The sequence below is a fragment of the Topomyia yanbarensis genome, chromosome 2, assembly GCF_030247195.1.
Source record: "Topomyia yanbarensis strain Yona2022 chromosome 2, ASM3024719v1, whole genome shotgun sequence".
NCBI lineage: Eukaryota > Metazoa > Arthropoda > Insecta > Diptera > Culicidae > Topomyia > Topomyia yanbarensis.
The window spans coordinates 111,495,982-111,521,829 of NC_080671.1; the positions used below are offsets into that span (position 1 = coordinate 111,495,982).

At 36.1% G+C, this 25,848-nt stretch overlaps 1 protein-coding gene across 2 annotated transcripts in view; it reads left to right on the forward strand.

The window, feature by feature from the left end:
- The window catches only part of LOC131679175 (histone acetyltransferase KAT7), a 338,305-nt gene that overhangs the window by 75,464 nt on the left and 236,993 nt on the right, over positions 1-25,848 (forward strand). For both annotated transcript variants that reach the window (XM_058959821.1, XM_058959822.1), the window contains exon 6: positions 8,320-8,413. In XM_058959821.1, coding sequence (XP_058815804.1) covers positions 8,320-8,413 — 94 coding nt within the window. The remainder of the gene's footprint in view (positions 1-8,319; positions 8,414-25,848) is intronic.

Below are 25,848 nucleotides of genomic sequence, written 5' to 3' on the forward strand. Positions count from 1 at the left end.
TGATTTACGGCGCGGCCAGCTCGGCTGCGTAGTAGTGTCGTTTCAGGTTTCAGTTTTGTTTTTGGAATCGTGATATATTTATAAATTATAAAATGTGACTCATTTCGAAATAACTAAAAAAAACCCTAAATAATAGGGTAATGTGTCCAGGTCCACCTTTTACAGATACAGTAAATTGAAAAAAATGGCAGAATGGCAGATTGCGTATACCACTTGGTTGGTTTTAATCGCCGAGCAACTTCGCCTTAGCTACTGTCCTAGTAAGAAATTAGGAACTTGAGATGCAATAGGTTTGACGATAGGTTTTGATCTCCTCAAACTACTTTGATGAGACAAAGATATGCTAAAAATCAGTTATGCTAGAATCTTCTCGTGTTGAAGTGAGGGGTCCTTGAAACAGCCAACCCACAGTGGCACCTTTCCATACACGAGTTGTGATAAAATTATAAAAATTGGTATATATTGCTAAAACTTCTTTAGGTTTTATCTAATTTAGGGTCACTGGATTCATTTCAGTTATTAATTTTGAAATTCCATAATTATTTATTTTATTCTTTTTATGTAAACTTATTTGAAGGTAATGGTCGTTAAAATCACGTCATCTGTCAGTAGACATGGTTGTCTAAACTAGTAAAAATCACTATTTTTTCAACAGTATGAAGTTGTTTAGGTGACTTATTTGTAAGAAGATTTCGTCACTGTTCTACTATCTTATGACAAACGCCATTTTGTGGTAAACTAAGTTAGATATGCTACTTGTCTAAAAAAAGGTACAAAGTGGCGTTTACAGAATATTAATATTCTGCTTGGTTACTGAGATATAGCGAGAAAGGCGCTGAGAAATTTTTAATTTTTTTCTTTAAATAACTGTGTCTGGGGATTGGCTTAAATTACCTTGATGTATAAGATATTTTTATATGTGAAACATTCTGAGAAACACAATGGCATAATCATCTTTAAAACAAACATGCACGAATTGTGAGAAAAATGCAATTTATGTTTTGAACTGGAAATATAGCATATTTGGCAACACTGTAACCAAAAATAACATTTTTATATAGCTTTCCTGACTCATTTCCTTCAAAATGCATCTTACCGATTGCTTATAGACCAAATGAAGCCAAAGATATGAATAAAAGTTAATAATTGATGATTTTTATATGGAAAATTTTCCATGCACGATTATGACACGCCATACAAATTTTGTCATCTATACACACCTATGACACGTGTGAGTGCGACTTTTGTTTACATTTATAGTAAAAACTCTCAACATAGTCAACTGATCTTCGTAATATTTGAGGGATTAATACAGAATATATAGAAGCATCAATTGTCTTCCTTGAATTGTTTATACTATTTATAAGTTTCAAGATATTCAACCTCAAACTTTAAAAATCGGTTTTCTCGAAATGTGCAAAATGGCGCTTGTCATAAGATAGCACAACAGCGACGATTTATAATGTATAGGGCGTCTCCATAATGGTATTTTTAGAAATATGCATTTGAATTCTTTGGCGCAAAAATGCGCAAGACGAGGCTTTTATATCTTGAAACTATACTAAATTTTGAGTCAGATTTATGTTGAGTGACCCATGGGCGGCCATCTCAAAAGTTGTAAAGCGTTCAAAGATAAATTAACTAGAGTACGGGCATAGCATAGTTGGTAAATCGATTGCCTTGTACGCAGCTCACCTGGGATCGATTCCCAACCCCACATATAGAGTTAGAGGTATTTCCGAAAGAGATTTCTCTATCACGAAAAGAGGCGAATGATCCTAAGGCTAAAACCTCTATAATCAAAATAAAAAAAAATAATCACTAATATAACATTCAAATTCTTAATTGCGAAAAGCATAAATCTAACACAATCATTATTCTTTCCAAATAAATTAAAACTACTGCAATCGGTAGTATAGTTCTTGAGATAGCGCCATTTAAAGTTGGAAGGGATGGATAAATCATATGTACTGAATTGAATATAAATCCTCGACATCACATGCTTCGACGACATGTTGAAAATCCATTTTCATCCGATTATTGCAAAATTTTGAGATAATTTTATTCGTACTTAGAGAAAAATTAAATAATTATTTGCAAAACATTTACAAGACATTAATTTTTGGTGTTTTGTCACACGTCGTGCCACTGTGCGACCCCATCGATCTCCACTGCTATAGCAGGTACATATACTCTAAATTGCTTCGTAAAACGCTCGCAGCAAGCAATCTGGTTTGCCCGGTCGAGACCACTCACTATAACACGTATCTTAGAAGCTTGTGTCTTTAAAGATATGCTTCGGTCGAAAGCTTAACCTTCCGGCAGTCGCGCTAGTGCACTGAGTGCACGCTGCTCCGAAAATCTAGCGAAACTTTCTTAGAGCAGCAGCAGGTGCTCGTTCAGAAAGCCATTTGCGCGACTTCCAGAGGGTTAAATTCAAACAACTTCAGGATGCAGTTTAAAGCCAACAGCTCCGGAGTACCTTTCAAATTGCAAAACTTGAAACTGTATTTGAAGAGCTTGTATATGCACATAATTCTATCCCCCAGGATAGATGAGCGATTGGTCGATCTTTGTAAAACAGCCATTCGAAAAGTATTAGAGATACGTTACGTCTTTGAAAATTTCCCAGGATGTTTTTAAAAGTTTAGACTCAGTTCGTCGAGATCGGAAAAAGTCTGTATGTGTGTGAATGTGTGTATGTATGTGCGTATGTGTCAAAAAATGTCACTCATTTTTCTCAGAGATGGCTGGACCGGTTTGCCCAAACTCAAATCAAAGGTGCAACCTTCCCATCGGCTGCTATTGATTTTTGTATCGATCGAAATTCTGGTTCCGGAATTACGGGTTTAAGAGTGCGGCCACACAGAAATTTCCCATATAAACTTTAGGAAAAATCAAAAATTGATTTTTTTTGATGCCAAATGTCTTTAAGGGGCATAAAACGTCGAGATTTGATATAAACTCGAATTAAAAATTTGACGAAAATTCACTTTTTTGGATTTTGACGCATTTTTGCCTTTCTCATATAGAAAGGTTATGCAATCACTCTGAAAACCGTCAAGCTAATTTTTTTTTGACAGGCATAAGGTTTCTTTATATAAACAGGGGCGTTCTACTGTTCAAATCCCTTTAAATCACCCCTCAGACCACCACCCCATCTAGTCCACATAGCCCCCCTCCCCCAGTCAACCCCATCATTTTTAAACCACCACTATATCACAAAGCATACCAAATAAGGCTGGGGAGTCGTTCGTTCGTGGGATTTTCGCCCTCCTCACACACCCACCCCCTCATGACAAAATGAGTTAGCAAGCCGATAACATTGAGTTAATACTGATTAGGCTAATTAATTATGATATTTTTTTGCTTCAAGTTTTTCACCGTTGACACGTAGTAGAAAATTATGCTTGGGAGTATCGAAACATCTTTCAATGTGCAACTCCTGATAATTCCAAAGTGTTTATTGATCAATACCGGTGCCGACCAGGACCGAATGTGAATCGCGCAAGGAAAAGAAAGGAATGTTAGTCCGATAAAGGGGACTCCCGGATCGAATTGCAACACGGAAAAAACGCTGTAGTAAATAACCCATTGGATATTCTCTTTTTAAAATTTGGGTAGAAGTAGTGTAGTAGTTGAGCATCGAACGGAAGCAGAAATGTGTTGAGCATGCATTTTCTATTAATGATCAGAATTGTATTGTATGTGTATTGAAAGCGTTTAAGCAGAATCTCAATACTTCGCTCACCGATGTGGCCAAAAAGTTGAATCTGTCCAAGTCTTTCGTTCGGAGAGCCAAGGACCTGAAGGGACTGCATATGTATAAAGTGCAGAAGGCTGCAAATCATGGCGAACGGCAAAATACGGTGGGAAAGTTACGGGTCCGGAAACGGTACACCAAGATGCTGACGAAACCTCATTGTCTCATTATGGATGATGATATATACGTGAAGGCGGACTTCCGGCGGTTTCCGGAACTATTGTTTCTCACCGTCCAGTACAAGTTTGATGTTCCGAAGGAAGTATGGAAGCAGCAACTTTCAATGTTAGTCATTAAATACATGATTTGGCAAGCGATCTACTCTTGTGGCAAGCGGAGTGTGCCGTTCATGGCTACCGGGACTGTAAACGGGGAGATCTACCTCAAGAAATGCTACAGAAGCGTCTGCTTCCTCTTTTGAAGCAGTTGAACCCAAGGACATGAATACCGCCCCCCCCACCCCAATACACCGGAACTAAAATCCATCGAAAAATACTGGGCAATTTTGAAGCATGCACTACGGAAGCATCCCAAGGAGGTCAAATGTGAGAAAGACATGAAGAAAAAGTAGGTTTCCGTACAGAAGAAGCTACAGCCAAATGTTGTAGAGAATTAGTGGATTTAATGGTCAGGTGCGAGCGTACGAGCGAGTTTTTTCCGTGATGGAATTCGATGTGGGACACCTTAGTTACGGAATTTGCGTTTCGTCTTCGTCTCATCAGAATCCGACACTAATTTAGTGACAGGAGTAAGCTAGCGCCGCACAGTGGGGCAGAATGCTATTTTCTACTCTCAAAACCTCTATGGGTATGTATCTTGGATGATTGGTGTGTTCAGAAAAGTATCGTGGATACAAATAAGCATTATTTTGACAACTTTGGTTTTGATCTAGATAAGTAGAAAGTGATCTAGATCAGTTCTATCTTCTGGCACAAGGGTCCTATCGAAAAGTTTTCTTCGGTAAAGTTGTTTGTTTTGATATGCTAAACATATGTTTCAAGGACACTTATACTCTATAATCTTTGTAAATGGCGCTACATGACATTTAAAAAAAATATTCGAAAAAATTATTTTTTGCATTTTTTTTATGAAAAAAATTCCGGAAAATTTTGGTTATTCCTAAATCTTTGAAAACATCCTATAATGAAAAAGTTGTGAAGAGTGATAAATGCTATCATGACATTTAAAGGGTGTTTTCATCATAAATATTGAAAAAATATGGCCCCCCAAAATTTTAATTACCCAGGAAGCGGCAGATAGCGGCAGCTGACATTTTGTTTGTGACTAGTAGAGACCTTTAACTTTATAACCACGAAGAGAAAAATGTGGGGCAATGTGTGGCTTTTTATCTATAGACATTGGAAATAAGGAAAAAATATATAATTCGTATATGAAAGAGTTCCTAGTTTACTTGAGTAGTTTTGAGTGCTCTTAAATATATGTAAATATTTTCTTGTTTTTGAATCCAAATATAATATTTCGGATTTAGAAAAAAATAAAGTAATTCATATAGTAATTTTGTTCTAATATCTGATGTATCTCGTGCTTTCTGCAGTTTGCAAATTGTAGTTCAGACATAAACCAGTGCTTATTCTTTGCAAGAAATGTTTTGTATGAACGATTTAAGTTAATCCAGTTCCGCTACCGTTTTCTTTTAGCATTACCTTTAAGGTTGAACTTTTTCAAAATCTGACCTTTCACCCCAAGATTCGATGTTATGTTCGTTAAGCATTTCAAAAATGGCTTTTATGTTCGTGCGCAACATTTCGTACATTTGACAATTTAACCTGTTTAGAATATATGAACTTGTTCTTATTATTGTTCTTTATCTTATAGTTTATTTCACATAATATTAAACTAGCTCTTGACGTCTACAAAGATTAGTTTTGAACTAGTCACACATAAAATTTCAGCTGCCGCCGCACATTGAGTAATGATGGCGGAATTCGGAAATTGGTAATTTCACCTAACCTAAGTGTCTGTAGATAAAATGCCCCATCTTGCCCCACTTTTTTCTTTTCGTTATTATAAAGTTAAAAGTCTCTACTAAACACGAACAAAATTTCAACTGCCGCCATCTGCCGCTTCGTGGGTAATTAAAATTTTTGTGGGTTACATATATTTATGATAAAAACACCCTTTAAATGTCATGATAACATTTATCACTGTTTACAACTTTTTTAAATATTGTATGTTTTCGAAGATTTAGTAATAACCAAAATTTTGCAGAGATGTTTTCATTCATAATTCGAATATTTGTTTTTTAAATGTCATGTAGAGCCAACTACATAGGTAATAGAATATAAGTGTCTTTGAAACATATGTTTAGCATATCAAAACAAACAACTTTACCGAAGAAAACTTTTTGATAGGACGCCTGTATCAAAAGATAGAACTAATCTAGATCAGTTTCTACTTATCTAGATCAAAACCAAGGTTGTCAAAATAATGCTTATTTTTATCCACGATACTTTGCTGGACACACCAATCATCCAAGATACATACCCAGGGCGCTAGAGGTTTTGAGCGTCGAAAGTAGCATTCTGCCCCACTGTGCGCCAGATTGACGGTAGTTCCAGAAAAAATGAGATGCGTCGAAGTCAAAACGCAAATTTCATAACTAGCTTAGTTATCGATGTTGTGCGCTTCACGTGCAAAGATGGCTTCAAACAATGTTCTTCTTAATGAAGAAAAAGTTGTTTTTGCCTAAATGTTTCTCGACTAAGGGACCATCCATAAATGACGTAGCATTATATGGCAGAGGGGGGGCGTTAGGTATTTTGCGATGATGGGTGACGACAGGGGGGGGGGGGGGCGCAGGGGGTCATGTCATGCGCTACGTAGCTTTTTTAAAGGGGAATAGGGGTTGACCTGATGTCACGACAATCTTACCCGTTTCGCCTAACATTTTTTTTTTTGCGGGTCAAAGGGGGGGGGGCGGGTTACCGTCAAGCTACGTAATTACTAGGGGGTATTTTGAGGTTTGTGACGAAATGCTACGATGGGGGAGGGATGTTTTAAAAATCACTCAAAAATGCTACGTCATGTATGGATGGTCCCTAAGGAGAAACATGCCATAGTGCATATTGCATTGGCCTGCTAAGCCAAACCAGGTTTCGATTTCATCCATTCTCATCAGCTTAACCTTCTGCTACCCAAATTTTTGTTTTACTTAAAAAAGCTATTACAGATTGTTTTTGTAACAAGAAAGTCGAAAAATATATTGCCAGCTCACAAAAGCTACGGATTTTTCAGTTATCCCTCAAAAATGTTCAACATGGCCATTTTACGAGTCAAGATTTTATTGCTAATAATTTTTACTTCTCGATCGTTCACAACATAATTTCACAGCTACAGTAGAGTACTACAAGCTAGCAACTTAAAAATATTTATTTGATTTCTCTAAAAATATAAAAAAGCACAAACATTTTTTAACTAAATTACGCTGCCGTACACATAAAAGTTATTTTTTCTCGTTTTCCTCAAATTTTCAACTTTCAACGTTCAATGTATTCAACATAGTGATTTCAAATTGCAAACAATGTATTTGAATGATTGATGGGGTTGTAGTAAAGGGGTTTTCATAGAAATGACAACATACAATCGTGTTTTGAATATTCTGTAGCGATTTTCCCGTAATCCGCCAAAAGGTGGGGTTCGGCAGCAGAGGGTTAATCAGAACTATTTTTCTTGCCGAACATTGCACAGAACTAGGGGTATACTTAGAAACATCAATAGTGTTCTCTTTTTTTGGGAGCTAGCGTCAATCTGGCGCTAGCTAAGTTCTGTCACTAAGTTAGTGTCGGATTCTGATGAGACGAAGTCGTAAATTCCATAATTTAAGATATTAGTTGGTTTTGATGTCTATTTCCCTTAAGCTGTAATTTTTGAAATGGTTCCAGCAAAATCACTTTTTTCTCAATAACAAAAACAGAAACAAATTACTTCCATGAAATGTTCTAAGTAAAAACACGTCTTAACCCATACGATGTTGCGTTTCGGCTTCGCCTCATCAGAAACCGACACTAACTTATTGTCGGAATAGATTAGCGCCGGCTTGACGCAAATCCCTTAAAACTAAAACACACTATGTGTTTCAATCGAACGACTGATCAAACGTGATGTCCCGTTCGAGCAGAAGTTCTGTTTATGCCGATGAGACAGTGAAGCCGAAACTCATCGGCATAAAAAGAACTTCTGCTCGAACGGGACATCACATTTGATCAGTCGTTCGATTGAAACACATAATGTGTTTTAGTTTTAAGGGATTTGCGTCAAGCCGGCGCTAATCTATTCCGACAATAAGTTAGTGTCGGTTTCTGATAAGGCGAAGCCGAAACCCTCCTGTACAAAGACTGGTTTTTACCAACAAATTTTCACCCTAGTGAGAAATTTTGGTTTTTACCAAATTTTCCTCCTTAGGGTGAAATATAGCATAACGTCTTAACCCGCCGTCCACTATAGTACAACAGAAGAATGACGCGACCAATATTAATCTTAATAATTACACCTCACAGTCTCTTTTAACCAATCTATTTCTATTTTCTTCCCCACAGGAGAAAAATTCCTTCCTGAACTACAACGTGTCCTGCATTCTCACCCTGCCGCCCTATCAGCGGAAAGGCTACGGTCGGCTGTTAATAGATTTCAGTAAGTACATATTGCGAAACGTGTCATTTTAATTTTCTCAATTATGGGCACCACTATGTATGTGTATGTGTGTATGTGTGTGCACGCTGTACCGGGCCCGTCCAATGCCAATTAGAAGCCGATCTACATTGTCGATAAAGATTGTTGATAACTATATAAGTGATCATTTGCAGCACCCTCGTCCCGGATCCTTCTTGCGTGGCTTTTGGTTGCCAATTCGTCGACTCGTAAGGAGATGATGGGCAGGGTAGAGGAACAGGTGCCGTAGCTAAGTGCGTTATGCTGACGAGTAGTTATGGTTTCGAAGAAGGGGCTCGGCTCGTCGTCCAGTGGCAAATTATACACCTGCACTGGTTTCATGCGGTAGAAAAGCATCGAAATCGGAGAAACCGGTTTGCTATCCGGTTGGCTGCCAAAAAAAAAAACTGCGCAGAATTCCAGTGTCCTGTTCGACTGGTCGTGTTGTCATTAAAAAGGGGTTGTTTGCAAACTAGGAATATATAATACACATGTTCGGTTGGTCAGGGGGGCTAATTTATTCAAATGTAAAACATACCTGTCGGTTGGGAGCTTATCATCCATTTTGGGAAGGGCTGGAGTCGTCAATAGGGGTAAAATTGCGTCCCCCTCAGGGGTTGATGACCCAAAAACAACAATCGAAAAAGTAATGCAAATAGTTATCTAACCCTTCAAATCTAAAACAACAGCACGCATGGCCACAAATTTACCATCAGCTACACCGTTGCTAACCCGGCGGTCTTTCACCCGGACAGCGTCGTAGCAATCAAATCTTGCCCGATTCCGAGGGTTGGTTCGTTCCCTTCGCCCGCCCACCCGGGTGTCCCCCGGTCGACAGGATAGGTCTTATTTTGAAATGAAACGCAATTTCTTTCCATCGACACTGTGCTATTTTGCCACGTTCATGTTTGGCCATGCTTCGGAGTCAATTGAGTGCAGATCCTCGGGGCACTCCACTTCTGTCGGTTTGCTAAGATTATTTGGCCAGCTTTACACCGCGCGGCTACCTCGTTTGCATATAAACACAATCACCACCAGCGGAGCAGCGTAGGGTACGTTATTTTCTTTTATCAGTGTCGATGGTTTTGGGTCGTTTTATGTGCGATGAGTCAGTAGCCCTAGTGTATGTGTCGTTGGTTGGGTGAACAAGTTCTGAGGGGCCATGACATCTTCTAGTTCACTGCGTTGGAAGATAAATAGATATTGGACAAGCTGTTTGTTGAGTGGTCGGTTATAACTTTTCCAATTATTAGGGATGTGTATGATTTCATGCTGGTCTGGAGGTTCAGAGGGAAAGATGTTGGTTTCATAAGACACTCGTCGTATGTTCAAGCACCAGTTCGGAAAGGGTAGAATCGTATAACTAACCCTGAAATTGTCCTGTATTGGCCCGACGAGAGGGGGAGGGGTCAGGGGTGGTGGGCAACTGCCCGGGTGCCCAGGTCTATTTCAGGGGCCCGTCTGTTTATCTGATTATAAAATTAGATATGGGTGGAGATTGAAGAAAAATATGAAAACCTCATGCGATAAAAACAGTAATTGTAACATAATTAAATTAATTTCTCTCATTGAAAAAATTAAGCATCAAGAATTTAAAAAATCCTGAAATTTGAACTAACTTTGTGAATACCTTTAACTTTATGTTCATCGCAGAGACTTGGGGTCTTCATAGGAATTTTCCAGAATAATTTTCTGAATCGATTGGACGTAGTGTAAAAAAATCGCCTTACAGTGAGATTGAATCATTCTGGTATAATTTATTACAAATGTTTTATTGCATTTACTCAATCAAGTGGCTGGTAAAGAAGCTGTGATTTATTCGAATCTCCATAAAAAATATTTTAAGTATTAGCAGGAGCATTTAAAGCTTGCATAAAAATGATTAGTCTGTTAATTATTTTAGGTTCCTTCTTAAAATTTTGTTGTAATTGTATTTTTTCGGATAACTTTTTCACTTCTCAGATTTTTTATTTCGATTATAGAGGTTTTAACCTTAAGGTCATTCGCCTCTTCGGGTTAGGAAAATCTCTTATGAAAAATTTCTAACCCTATGTACGGGGTCAGAACTCGAACCCAGGTGCGTTGCGTACAAGGCAACAGATTTATCAACTACGCTAAGCCCACCCCTTATTTCCCAGATTATTTTGAAACAAGCTTTGGGCCACAACAAGGTTAATACAATGCAACACTTCTGCGGAAACTGAGAATAATTTCTGATCAGAACTCGAACAAATAACGACCTATTCATGGGACAATTCATAGGTCAAATGGAAGTAACATACGTGATGAATAGTATCAGAGTGGTTAGATCTTCCTGTCAGGTGAAGTAGATGAGTTTTGACATTGAAAATGTCTTACTGTACTATCTGGGGCTGGGTATTATTCTACACTCTAAAATTAAACGTTTTCACTTCAATAGGACGAATTTCGCGCCAAATCGTATTTAGAGTTGGCAGCATCCTCTTAGATTTTAATGAAACTTTCTGTACATAAAGACATTGTCACAAAAAGCCACTTTGCATACTTTGTTTTTTACCAAAAATAATCTTGACTGTCCTTTGAAAAGGGCCAAACTTTTTTACCTTTTTTCAAATGGCTATAGTCTAAAAATGACAAATCCTACAAAAAATGTTATAGGAGTGATTTTCACAAAATTAGTCAAATTTTCGAATAAAAATATTGAAAAAATTCTTCATTGACTCCTACACTGAAAAACATCGATTTTAAAAATTTAAAGTCGATTTACGAAAAACCCCATTTTTGATTTGAATTAAATTTTGCTCCAAGATAGGTAATTATGTTCCCTACCTACCGTCAAAGATTCAAGTTGGGCACTTTTAAAGAAAAAAAGTTATTTGAAAAAAACTTTTCCTTGTCCAAACTATTTTTTTCTTCAGTGTATTTTTATTGAAAACTAAACCAATGAATGTCATAATCATCTCAGACTCCATTAAAACTTGGTTTGTGAGCAGGGATACCAGGTATATTTTTCAAATGTCTTCCCATTTAAAAAAAATGTCTTCATTTGTCTTCAACGGCAAGGATTCTGTATCGGTTATTGATTTTGAGCCAGAATTCTGCCAGAGATCAATCAGACATCCGAAAAAATTGCCTTCAAAATGAAAAACACGTCTTCACAACATTTGAAATGTCTTCAAAATGAAGACAAATCTTCAAATCTGGCATCTCTGTTTGTGAGAAGATGTTGTCTAATTTAGCAACAAAGCATATTTTTATTAAGGGGTTAACTACTTTTTCATTTTTCATGAAATCGAATTTTTTTATTACTTTATCTGAAAGTACAACTCCTTGAGACTGCTTTTCCAAATTTTTATAGAGATCCGAAGAGATGATTATGACTTTCATTGGTTTAATTTTCGATAAAAATACACTGAAAAAAACTTCAGTTCAAGGAAAAGTTTTTTTTCAAATAACTTTTTTTTTTGTTGAAAGTGCCCAACTTGAATTTTTGACGGTAGGTAGGGAACATAATTACCTATCTTGGAACAAAATTTCATCCAAATCAAAAATGGTTTTTTTTTGTAAATCGACTTTAAATTTTTAAAATCGATTTTTTCAGTGTAGGAGTCAATGAAGAATTTTTTCAATATTTTTATTCAAAAATTTGACTAATTTTGTGAAAATCACACCTACAACATTTTTTGTAGGACTTGTCATTTCTAGACTATAGCCACTATAAAAAAATAGTTTAAAAAAAATTTGGCCCTTTTCAAAAGACTGTCTGGATCATTTTTGGAAAAACAAAGTATGCAAAGTGGCTTGTTGTGACAAAGTCTTCATGTACAGAAAGTTTCATTAAAATTTGAGAGGGTGCTGCCAACATTTGTTCGAGTTGGCGCGAAATTTGTCATAGGGGGCACTAGCGACTCAATTAAATACCACGAGATTATATAGAGGTTCCCCGGTTCTGTTTGAGTCAGTCGATGCTAGCATTCCAATCGAGCAACATTATGGTTGTATCGTCCGGACAGTACAATAAGTGGTAGACGCTATGGCTTTTCTGTAATCCGTACACAGTTAAACCGTGTACAACTTGCACCCGTTTCCTTGCTGTTTATCGTGTTCACGAAAATGGAAATGCGGCCGATTCTAGTCGTGTACACACTGATTAGCATTATGAGTGGGAAAGGTAGGTTGGTAGGGTGATTTTGGATTGAGTTCAACACTGCAGGATGCGACGTGTGTATGCTGCTTGTGAGTTTGAGAAATGGGATAAATTAATTTATTTTTATGTGTGTGTTTTAGGTTGACGGTATGTTTTCGGAGATTTGTAGGTACGTATTAACACACATACGTTACATATTTCGAATATACGTGTTGCGGACTTATCTTGATTAGCATGTTCTGAGAGGCGAGGACTTGTTGGAGATTTATTACTATTAATTCGTGAATTTGCACGCTTTTGAAAAATGCAGCATTCAGAAAATTATTAAGAAAAGTTCTTTCAGAAATTTCAAGTCTTTGCACTTATAGATGATAATTTATTACAGAAATACTAATTTTGAATTCAGACGGCACATTTCAGAAAAGGATGTTCAGACACCGCTAAGAAAAACTCGTTCAGGCGATAATAACCACAAACGCCGCATCCAGTATCTCAAAATGAACAGCATGCATAATAATCGAGGGATCATTTGTACAACTGTACGAGTTCAAACAATTAATGCTATATGAGCGTTAAGACAGCAATAACGATAGCGATAACGAGTTCACGGCAGTTTGGTGGGTTCATGGCATAAAATCCACCGAATTATCCTCATACCACTCCTGTACGGTTTTGGAATAGTGGTAGGACGCCAAATTAGGCCAACACAACTGGTTTTGATCGTGCTGTCTTTATAACGGTAAAAGCTGTAGTAGCGTCGTGTAGAGATCTTGGTCGCGTGTTTTGGCAATACTTTGCTGGTGTTCGTCCAGGTTTGGGAATTTCTACATCTTATACGTTTTCAATCAGGTTCTTTTCTTGGTCCACTAGACGAAACTTTGCGAAACATCTGGTTCCCTAGCAAGTACCGTGTTGAAATATTCGGATTCCGTTTAAAATGAGCAATCAATGCTATGTTGGTTTTCTACATGTTTTTCCTGGTTTTCGTCCAGTTCTTGACTTGTGGTCCACTGTAATCCATTTCAGAAACCTTAGGACCTTTGAAACGGTCGAATGATATATATATATATATATATATATATATATATATATATATATATATATATATATATATATATATATATATATATATATATATATATATATATATATATATATATATATATATATATATATATATATATATATATATATATATATATATATATATATATATATATATATATATATATATATATATATATATATATATATATATATATATATATATATATATATATATATATATATATATATATATATATATATATATATATATATATATATATATATATATATATATATATATATATATATATATATATATATATATATATATATATATATATATATATATATATATATATATATATATATATATCCATCAGTGTTCCTATTCGCTTATTTTTTATTTTATCTATCTCAAATTTATAAAATACCCAAGGTTCAATTAACGCATTAAGCTATATCAAATAAACCATTTGTATAAAAAATGGAATGATTTGAAAGGATGAAACCGTACAATTGTCCTAATCGATATTCAAATAATATCTACCCTTGAGGCCCGTCAGTATTTCAAGTCCCGGGGCCCGTCGCGGCTCTCGACGGCCCTGGTATACTAGGAATTCACTGCGTGGTCTGTCATACAGAATGTCAAGTTTCGCAACGGAATGTAGTACCGAAACCTTGCTTTTCATGATTGTCCATATTTAAGAGTATTTTTGGTTTTTTATTCATATTTACATTCCATCGGTTCCTCTCCAATCTTAGCGCCTGACTGATGCCATCGCGATAACTACACCATCCTAGTTATTAAGCCTTAAGCTACGGACCGCGACTAATGGTATTTTTCCATCTTTTTCTGATCGGCATCGGACTGGGATCGAACCCAGACCGGCTACTGTGATGACGAACAATCACACTTACCACTGAACTACCGGCACCATTTATTATCTCCCAAAGTTTCCAAATTCAATACGTGGTGGCATCCAGCTCTATTAGAGCGGCAATCGATAAACAGTTAGTCTTTGGTATCTTCATCAGACATCACTAGACCATGCTACACCTGGATAAGGCGAACATAATGGAAGGCACTCTTTTTCCCAGGAGAATATTTTTGAAGACGTCTTATTTTCTAAGAACTATCACAAGGATTGGGATGGGCGAAAAATAAATCAAAGGCGTGGAAGAAAATCCTGCCAATTCCAACCACAAGGCAAAAAATTGCCCACCAGTGACGACGAACTACGCTTTTCTGTGGTTTTGTTCCGCTATAAAAAAAACCTTAATATATTTTCCATTTCAATAAGTGGCTCAATTTTTTTTTCAAGCTGTAATCTCAGATTAGCTCGAACTTTTTCTAATTGCCTATGTAGGTGTAGCGAACGCTCACTGCTACTTCGATTATCATGAAAACCGTTTTGATCCAGTCAATGAATACTACAGCTGTTAATGTGGGCTGCATAAATTTTCCTAGATCTTGAACTCTCCAGACATGGACCTTGGGACGCCTTGGAAAACTTTCCCGATGTGTGGCTTGAGTGATGAAAAATAAACAACATTCAAATCGAACAAGTCTCGTGGATGTGTTCTGAAGAAAAAAGCCACTAATTGTAGTACGCGGGGAACAACCCACATACCCATTACGAACACTCTCACTCCGATGGACGGGAAAAAAAGAAGCAAACAAGCACCAGCGAACCACCTAAAGATGATTTCATAATTCATTTAACAGGGCTTACATTAAGCTAGTTAATTAGATAAATAAACACACAAGCACGCAAATTTGCCTGGCCGTTGTCTGTCGGTTTTTGTGTGCAGGCGGGCTTTCACGGGAGCCTTCCACCAGTGTAGTGTGGAGCGCGCATTTGCTTAACGCTGCGATTCCGCAACATATTGGATTCTGATTCCAGACAGTCGGCACCACCTATGCGTACCACCGCCGAGCGTCAACCAACCGTAGCCTCCGTCCGGTAACCGAACATCTCGAGATGCATGGGGCGGGAGTCCACCTTCGTCTTCGACCCGGATGTATGCGGATGTATGATGGGTGCCAGTTTGGTTGAAATAAGTTTATTTGAAAATCGGAAATTGTCGATCCCACGCAGTTTGCGATTCTGAAGAGTCGTGGGGTTATTTTTAATGTCCTATGTATTGAAATTAAAAGGTTTCATTGGGCAAGAAATAGTACGATCCAAAAGTTTCATAACTGCTATAAGCTAGATTGCCTATTTTGTTTCCACAGTTCGCTTTCATCTTATGAACTAGATGGGTGCCTCTAACTCGCATGGTGCACAGTACTTATCCACATAATTTCCCAGGTAATTATCGAAACGTCGAAGTAGAAAATGTTTACCTTGAAGAACAGCTCATGAAATAAAGAATGAAGGAAATTCTAACCCATCCGCTATGAAGCTTCAAAATTATAGTTTGTCAATTTTTTTCAATTGCAATATTTTTTGTGTAATGTGGAGAGTACGCTGATTTCACAACAAATTCATTGATTAATCTGATTTTTTCTCTGGAGTTTTTTTTATCATATAGTTTATTATCTTTATGTCGATATTGATGGGATCATCGAGATAGGGATTAATCGAGATATAGAACAAATTGGTTTTTAGGGACACCTTTCCTTTCCGGACATCATACTGCAGGTTTTGTAGGCGGGGTGAAATACGCTTCCGTGGAAAAACGTTTCGGAAGAAAAAACAAAGTCTGGGGTTAAAATTGCTTACTTAGGGCCGATTTTTTCACCCTCGCTTAACGTTTAAGCCAGGTTTAAACGTACTGGTTTAAAAGTTACGTTAAAAGTTACGCGTGGGTGAAGAAATCGGCTTTTACGGTACATTCTGTCACTTATTCTTGTGTGTTTTATCGTTACGCTGCGCAATTATTATAAATAAGTCCTCGTATTGTTTCAGACACTTAAACACGATCACAGTTCTATGGTGTCCTCAGTAAAGTTGTTTAATAAAATATTTTACATTTTGTAGAGATTTCAGATTGGATCACCCTTAAAGATGAGAAGCAAGTTTTCATTTATACATAAAATATTATCTTTTTCGACAAAGTTGTTGTAAATGTACAAAACCCTTTGCTTTGGACGCCATTGTCTCAATCTGCATTACGGCGGATTGATTTTTCGAACGAATGTGGTTCGATTGAAAATTGCTCACATATATTTTGTAACTCGTTTATTTGACTCGACTCATTGCCGTAACTTAACAGAGCCGCGAGTCTTTTATATATTTACAATATGTAAAAAAAAATGAAAATAAAAAATTAAAAATCTGTTTGAATCCACCTAGTGGTGCAATTGTGCCTTTCTCATTTGTCCAAACTACGATTCCATAGCTGGTTATGTTCAGTTTAATGGTGGAAATGTATATTACATATTCAGTACGATTTGCACATAGTACATACAATGGATCCAGGGCCGGCGGAACACGTGGGTAGTATGGGTAGTACTACCCACTCGAAAATTAGCGAGGGGGGAATTACCCACTCGAAAGTTTGGAACATACCAAAACCTGAGATTAACCACGTGTGTTCTCTATGTACAACAATTTCATATTTTTACTTAGATGCAAATTTTTTTGCTTTGCAATTTAAATTTATTGAAAATATGGGATAACAGTCAGGATTTGTTCGTAATTTGGGATTATTTTTTATATTTATTCTTGGGAAATACATTCTGACACAGCTACATCTTAAAGCAAGGAGTTCGGATCGATCTACAAAAATATTTGCAACTTTATTCAGGTTGTAGTTTGAAATATTTTTAAAGACTAGATATACAATTTGTATGCTTGAACAAAAACAATTATTGGATTAAAAATTGAAACGAGACGAAACACTAGTAGGCATTTTACAGGGAAGACAAAAGACAGACAGAAGGGATTGATTCGAACTTCTGTAGCAAAGACCGTATCAGGGAAAGTGAGGAGAGGGAAAAAACAATGATGAAAAAGAAACTAAACTTGCAGCCTTTCGGCAAGTGGAAGATCATTGTCAAGACAACATTATCCGGATCGCAGACTGGCCTCCTTCGATCCACTTAGGATCAGATTTCCATTTAGTTGTTAGGATGTCAATCAAAGGAGAAGAGGTAACTGCATTTGGATATCTATCGTGTTTAAAAATATGTATATGAGAGACATATAGGAGAGATCGAGGATAGCCAGCACATCTCGGACTGGACCGAGGCCGAAGGGATTCATTTAACGAAGATCTTGAGCTAGAACACTAGGTGCACGACCAGACAACATGTTTAATGTCGCGACAACCGTCACCATAAGCGCAGAGATCTCCCTCCATAACCTCAATACGCTGGAGATGCGTATTCAACGTACAATGATTGGATATGACCAGATAAATCAACCGAAGGAAGCCACGTCTTTCATTCATCCCCTTTAACCAAAGTTTGTTTATATCTTTGAGATTCCTAAACTTCCATTGTCCCGCAAAATTTGCCAATTTTGAGCGTCCTATAACAAGCAATACTCAAAAACTCGTTGAAGCTATGCGATATTTAATAAATATCATATGAAAATTCTCTGCTTACTGGGGACTCTTACAATCAATGTAGTGATGTCGAGTACAATGATAAATCTATCGCGCTTGGCCGTGCTGGTGGAGTAGGCCTTCCTGTCATTTCCACTGTATTCATGATGGTTATATTGAAATTGTTGCGAATATTATGCAGTAAGATAGATCGATTATCATCGTGAAGACAACCCCATGGCATACTGTGAAAGTTGAAGTCTTCTAGAACCAGCTGAGGAGGGGCGATGTGTATGGAAACAATGTCAATAAGTTGTTGCCTTTGATTTGGATTTGACAAGCGACAACTTCAATATCTGATACCGCGCAAAGGCTAATTCGATTGAAATAATAACACATTTTGATCCACGAAAATGCTCCTCCATAGTGTTTTCTGAGCCCTAGCGTTAAAATTGTGGAGAATCTACGTCGGAAGTGAACCAGGTTTTACACAAGGCTTGTCCCATGTGGAATTTTGGAGACCAGGTGCCACTTATTTTGGTTTTGTAACGGCACCCATCGAGGGACATTCTCAGGCCTTCACGAGGAAGGTTAAGGGAGGAAGCTCTTATGAAAATGTATAGGAACATTAAAAGATGTTTCCTCAATGAGGTTGTCAGAATCTTACTCTTTAGTGAACAAGGGAGCGGATCAGGTAGACGAGCCCCGTTAAAAAACAAGTTTAGAAGAACAGATCCGTCGAAAAGCTCGATGAGGCTCATGGAAAATTAGTTGTTTTCTTAAACTCCTCGATTTATGCTGAACGCAATTGCTTGCATAACAGAATTTTGAATGATTGAAGCAAAGGGTTCTGGAAGGAGCCAACCCCATATTTCGCAAAAGGCCCCTCTTGATGACTACACCATGAATCTCTACTTCCCGGGCGGGTAAGCAGACTAAATACTTCTTCGTACGAAAACGTTTTACCGCAGGGAACTGAAAATTAATGCAACGAAATTTAAAAGAATGGAGTAATTGGTACTTAGATGTGGAACACTTGTAGTATCAGTAATCAACGAACACATTTTTGCTCAGCCGCTGATCAAACAGCACGTTAAGGATGTTTCCAAATGGTCACCAGTTATTATCAGAGAATTTTCATTTTGACTTACACACGCCATGTCTGAACTTTCGCCAGTGCGGGTAGAAATTACTCCAAATCTTACTGCCCACTCGGGGAAAAAATGTTCCGCCGGCCCTGAATGGATCGACAGCCACGATTTTGAGATACTATGTGCCGACACTGAAACATCGCTTGAAACCAGCGGCGGATCAAGGAGGAAGATTTGTTAAGAAATTTTAAACTAGTTATAATTTTAAAGTAGCAACCCCTTACTGCATACTCCTACCTAAGCCTATACAAGCCGGGATTAGGTTGACGATTTTTAGAGCGATTGTATAACCTTTCTATATGAAAAAGGCAAAAAATATATTTGAATGTCCTTCGGAATTTTACACACCACTTTCTATTGTGCGTGGAGACCTTTTTCTCGGCAGGAAAACATTTGTCTTCTCGTCTACTGCACCATTAGGTTTATTTACTTTTCTCTTGTCGTTTGCGTCAACGTCATCATCGTTAATGCTGTCTTGATGTTCACATTCAGATGTTTTTTCGTGCCTGTTACACTTACCAGTGATGGTATTGAGAGCTGTGGTTTGGATTGATTTTCCGTAGATGAGTAGCCAGTCGATGCATTCTTCTCAGAAACGAGGTTTTCCGTGGTGTGCCGTCTGGCTACAGTACAGGCTTGTAGAAATCTGCCGCTCGTGGGTGTATAGCGGGGTTTGTTTAATTTTAGTTCCGTTATGTTTGAATTTATAGTCAAGTGGGAGGGAATGGGCCTTTTGATCCACATCCTCACCACAAGGGCACCGTTAAGAATACCCGGGAAGAAGCGTCTCCAAGTGTCAGGTGAAACGAAATGTACACTCAGGTTTTTTCGTGTTTTTTTCTTGCACGGTATTTTTTACGCGGAATTTTGAATTTACGCGGTTTTCATTTACGCGCATTTTTTTGTTTACGCGGTAATCATTAACGAGGTTTCCATCAATGCGGATTCTTAAATTTACGCGTCCATTTTTTACGCAGATTTTGGAATTTACGCGGATTTTGAAATTAACGCGGTTTTAATTTACGCGATATCCATTAACGAGGCTTCCATCAATGCGGATTTTTAAATTTACGCTGTCTTCATTTACGCAGATTTTGAAATTTACGCGGTTTTCATTTACGCGGATTTTTGAATTAACGCGGTATACATTAACGAGGTTTCCACCAACGCGGATTCTTAAATTTACGCGGTCTTCATTTACGTAGTCTGTATCACCCGCGTAAAAAACCTGAGTGTACTTTTCCGAAAACGTAAAAACATAAAAATATGAAATTGAAAAAGGAACCTTGAATGCTTTATATGTTTTTCTACCATTTAATTCCACTATGTTGTGGAAGTAAAAGATAGAAAAACATATAAAGTACGTTCATTCGGCTAAGACTTCCGTTCGCGTATAGATTGTGAACATTAAATGCATAAAAACATGATAAATGTAAAAACACGAAGTATATAAAGAACATAAAAGTCATGGAAACACGAAAAACATAAAAACGCAAAAACACGAAGAACATGAAAAACTAAAAAATATAAAGAACACGGAGAATCCAAAAAATAAAAAAAAACATAGAAAGCATAAACGCCCGAAAAACGTGAATTTCCTGAAAAGACATGAAGAACATTCAAAATATTTAAAACGTTAGAGGCATGAAAACCGTGAAACTTTTCAAAAACATAAAAAAAACTTGAAAAGTATTTGAGGAATTCCACGAAGATCCGTCCGAAAATCTTTAAAATCGTGACCGACCATCTTAGATTCCAATGAAACTTTACACGTTTCACCGTCATGCAAGACTAAATATTTTCCACAGGTAATAAGATTATTTTGACTCAAGAGCAACTTTTCAAAAGGGCGTAAACGTTTCTACGTGTATCAATTTCAATTTTTTTTGTTCGATTACTGTATTTTATACAGCAAAACTATCTGAGAACGAGTTACAGGGAATGAATACTTCTGTCTGAAAAAATATACACTGAAAAAAATGTTGTGTCATTTTTCAATAAAACAAAAATTTATGATAAAAATTTAAATTGCGAAAAAACCCATCTTTTTAAATTTTTTATATTTTGTTACCAAAAACCTAAAGAGAAAAACATTTTGAATGTGATTGCATGATGGAGAAAAAATCGGTAAAAAAGTTTTCCTAACAATAACTTCGTACATGTTTTTAAATTTCATACTAATAGACATACAAAATTGTAATTCTATTACAGAATATAATTCTAAGCACCATTTAAAATCAAAATCCATTTAACAAAAATCTTCCAAAATGCGATAGTTTTCGAGATATTTGAAATTTTGCTCCTTCAAAAACAATTAATTCGTGTAATTATGCTCTTTTTAAAAGTTATTTGCGTTACCCCATCAAAAAATGTCAAAAATTTAATGTTTATCGTTTTAAAGACGTAAAAGCAACTTTTTTAGTGTATTTGGATCCTGGAGAAGCTTTCAATAAAAAAGTTCCTAACAACAACTTTTGACATTTTTTTATAATTCTTACTATTTGCAGTCAAAAATACAATTTTCTTTTTGAATATGATTCTAAACGTCATTTTAAATCGAAATGCTCTTAACAAAATTTTTCTAAAATGTTGTAGTTCTCGAGATATTTTAACTTTTGTTTTAACAACACAATTATTTTGTTTTATTACGACTTTTTCATAAGTTAGTTGCGTTTCTCCATCAACAATAATAGGTTTTTCAAAAGGCCCGTAAACTTTCCTGCAATTTTCTCTTTGACATCAAGGCGATATTGTGAAACATTTTATAGTTACATGAAAACAACCAACATATGATTCAGCTATATAGTTTAATCAACAGACCCTATGGTTGAAATATATTTTGGTTGCTTTCATGTAACTTTCAAATGGTTTACAATATCGCCTTGATGTCAAAGAGAAAGTTGCACGAAAGTTTACGGGCCTTTTGAAAAACCTATTATTGTTGATGGAGAAACGCGACTAACTTATGAAAAGGTCGTAATAAAACAAAATAATTGTGTTGTTAAAACAAAAGTTAAAATATCTCGAGAACTACTACATTTTAGAAAAATTTTGTTAAGAGCATTTCGATTTAAAATGGCGTTTAGAATCATATTCAAAAAGAAAATTGTATTTTTGACTGCAAATAGTAAGAATTATAAAAAAAATGTCAAAAGTTGTTGTTAGGAAAACTTTTTTATTGAAAGCTTCTCCATGATCCAAATACACTAAAAAGGTTGCTTTTACGTCTTTAAAACGATAAACATTAAATTTTTGACATTTTTTGATGGGGTAACGCGAATAACTTTTAAAAAGAGCATAATTACACGAATTAATTGTTTTTGAAGTAGCAAAATTTTAAATATCTCGCAAACTATCGCATTTTGGAAGATTTTTGTTAAATGCATTTTGATTTTAAATGGTGCTTCGAATTATATTCTGTAATAAATTACAATTTTGTATGTCAATTAGTATGAAATTTAAAAACATGTACGAAGTTATTGTTAGAAAAACTTTTTTACAGATTTTTTCTCCATCATGCAATCACAATCAAAATGTTTCTTTTCTCTTTAGGTTTTTGGTAATAAAATATAAAAAATTTAAAAAAATAGGTTTTTTCGCAATTTAAATTTTTATCATAAATTTTTGTTTTTTTGAAAAATGACACATTTTTTTCAGTGTATATTTTTTTCGGACAGAAGTATTCATTCCCTGTAACTTGTTCTCAGATAGTTTTGCTGTATAAAATACAGTAATCGAACAAAAAAATTTTGAAAATCATACACGCAGAAACGTTTACGCCCTTTTGAAAAATTACTCTTGTATCAAAATATTCCAATTGCAAGAGAATATCATGGAGATTCATACAGCGAACACACCTGCAAAGTTTCGTTCGAATCGACGATGGTCATATTTTGCGGTCGGCCGGTTTCTCAAGGAATCCCGAACCGCAAAAAACACGAAAAACATGAATAACATTTAAAACACAAAAAACATGAAAAGCATAGTACACATAGAAACATGACAAAACACAAGAAAGAACATAAACAACATGGGTAACTTGAAACACTTGAAATATATAAAACATGGAAAACACGAAAACATATAAAATACACGTAAAACAAAGAAAACACGTAAAACAACAAAACAAGAAGATCGAAAAAACACGTATATCATAAAACATGGAAATCGTGAAAAACACGAGAAACATAAAATACGTAAAAACATCAAAACTTGAAAGCATAAAAAACAAGAAACACATGATAAACATGAAATCGTAAAAGAACATAAACGAACCAGATGGAAAGCTTGCAAAACACGAAATTCATAAAGAATGCGAAAACCCGAAAAACACAAAAACGTCAAAAACATGAAACACGTGAGAAACATAAAAACATGAAAACGTAAAAAACAGGAATAAAAAAATCATGAATGAGTAAAAATGCGAAAAACAAAAAACATGAAGACATAAAAAACAGGAAAACATGAGAACTACGAAAACACGATGTTTATCGTGAAACACGTAAAATACATTAAACATGAAAACCACGAAAACTTAAAAAACTCGAAAAATAAATAAAAACGAAAAACGTGGATTTGAAGCAACATAAAAAGCATAAAAAAATATAAATCATTTAAGACATTGCAAACATAAAAACCACAAAACACATAAAAAATATGAAACTCGGAAAACATAAAAAACAGGATTAACTTGAAAAACTTCATGGAGCACTTTAAACATGAAAAAACGAAGACATGAAGAACACGAAAAACAACAAAAACATGAAAAAGCATGAAACAGTAAAAACACGAAAACACAAAAGACATAAAAACGCGAAGAACATGAAAAAACACGAAAACGAGAAAAACAGGTAAACGTCAAAACATAAAACGCGTGAAAAAGCTGAAAAACTTGAACTTGCTGCGATTTACTTTTCATTTCATTGTTAACAAATTACTTCAGATGACTCCTAAAATAAGGGCCATTAGCTCAAATTTAGCCAGGTACGACCGATAGATATATCCTTTTCCAGCATATACCAAAGCGGGTCTCGTGTATGACGATCAACGATGAAAATTTGGGAATACAATCTGTAAAATCATGTGTTAATGGAATTTAAGGATTTTTTTTTATATTGTATGGTTAAAGAGTCTTACAAGTCAACTAATGTGTAGCGAATAGAACAAATTTACAAGTATTCGTGGAAAAAAACCTGTTTTAGTCCACCTAGTGGTGCAATAGTGCAATTTATTAAAAGTATGGAAATGTCTATTACGTTCTTACTACATTAAATAAGCATATATAGTTGCACGACTGTCACGAACCTGATAAGAAACATGTTGACGCTGACACAATTAAAACAAACAAAAATATGATATTTAAATAAAGGTTAATCAGCGTGAGTTCAATGTTGTATTCATGTTAACATCTTTTGAAATTCGGGGTAGTTGGGAAGGGAAGGGGTATAATTAGTGGGAGGGGGATCGGGAACCACCTAAACGATTGGTATACGGGGTGGATGAAGGGAATGCAGGTGTGAGGTTGGTCAGAGAGGGGGGGGGGAGAGGTGGATGGGGTTGAAAGGAAGGAGGGTGACGTGTAGAGGGTTCCAATACCGAACTGCATATTATACCTTCCATTTGAGACTAGGTTATTGAAAATTGGTTCAGTCATCATCGAAGTGGCTTTAGTTCTGAAATATGTCCGGAACTAGGGACTTCTGGAATTATCGATAATGGACAATGTGTTCCAATAATCTTTGATTCGCCATCAGTGATCTAGGTCCGCTTCGAAATAATTTGATGTTCATTTCAGTAGACTTTGAACTTATGAGGTATTACGATTGTGCCGGTTTATATGAGAAATTCCTATGTGACCCCCAATAACCAACCTGTAACTCCGAAACCAGATATCAGAACTGAATGAAATTCAACAGCAGTCAATAATTGTATTATACCTTTCATTTCAAGTTTGTAAAAATCGGTTATGAGTTTGCTAGAAAATATGTGCGACATTAGCTTGGAGGAATTCCTCGGGGGCATCAATAACTGTCATAGGTGTCCATTGTGATCAATGCTACTTTGATTGGTCATTAGTGATCAAGACTCGCAAATCCAAGTAATGTTGAACGTATTTGAATATGTACTACATCATTCGGACATCATAGGGTTACCAGTTTATTTGGTCGCACTCTTCACCCCGTAACTCCGGAACCGGAAGTCCGATCAACTAAAAATTCCAAATTTGTGCAAATCGGTTCAGCCATCTCTGAGAAAATTGAGTAACTTTATTCGACACACACATAAATACACACATACATACGCTCGCACACAAACATTTTGCGATCTTGACGAACTGAATCGAATGGTATATGACACTCGGCCTTCCGGGCCTCGATTTTTTGAGTGATTACATAGCCTTTCTTTATATGAGAAAGGCAAAAACTATGAGAATATAATAAAAATTGCAGAATTGAAATGACGTTTTGGAGCAATGGTCGTAGCTTTGTCATTTTTCATTATTTTATGATTTTTTTTGGCAAGCACATAACAATTTGTTTCGACTTAGCTGATTTTTATGAGACTTGGTATACCGTATACTTGATGTAAATTTCAAAACA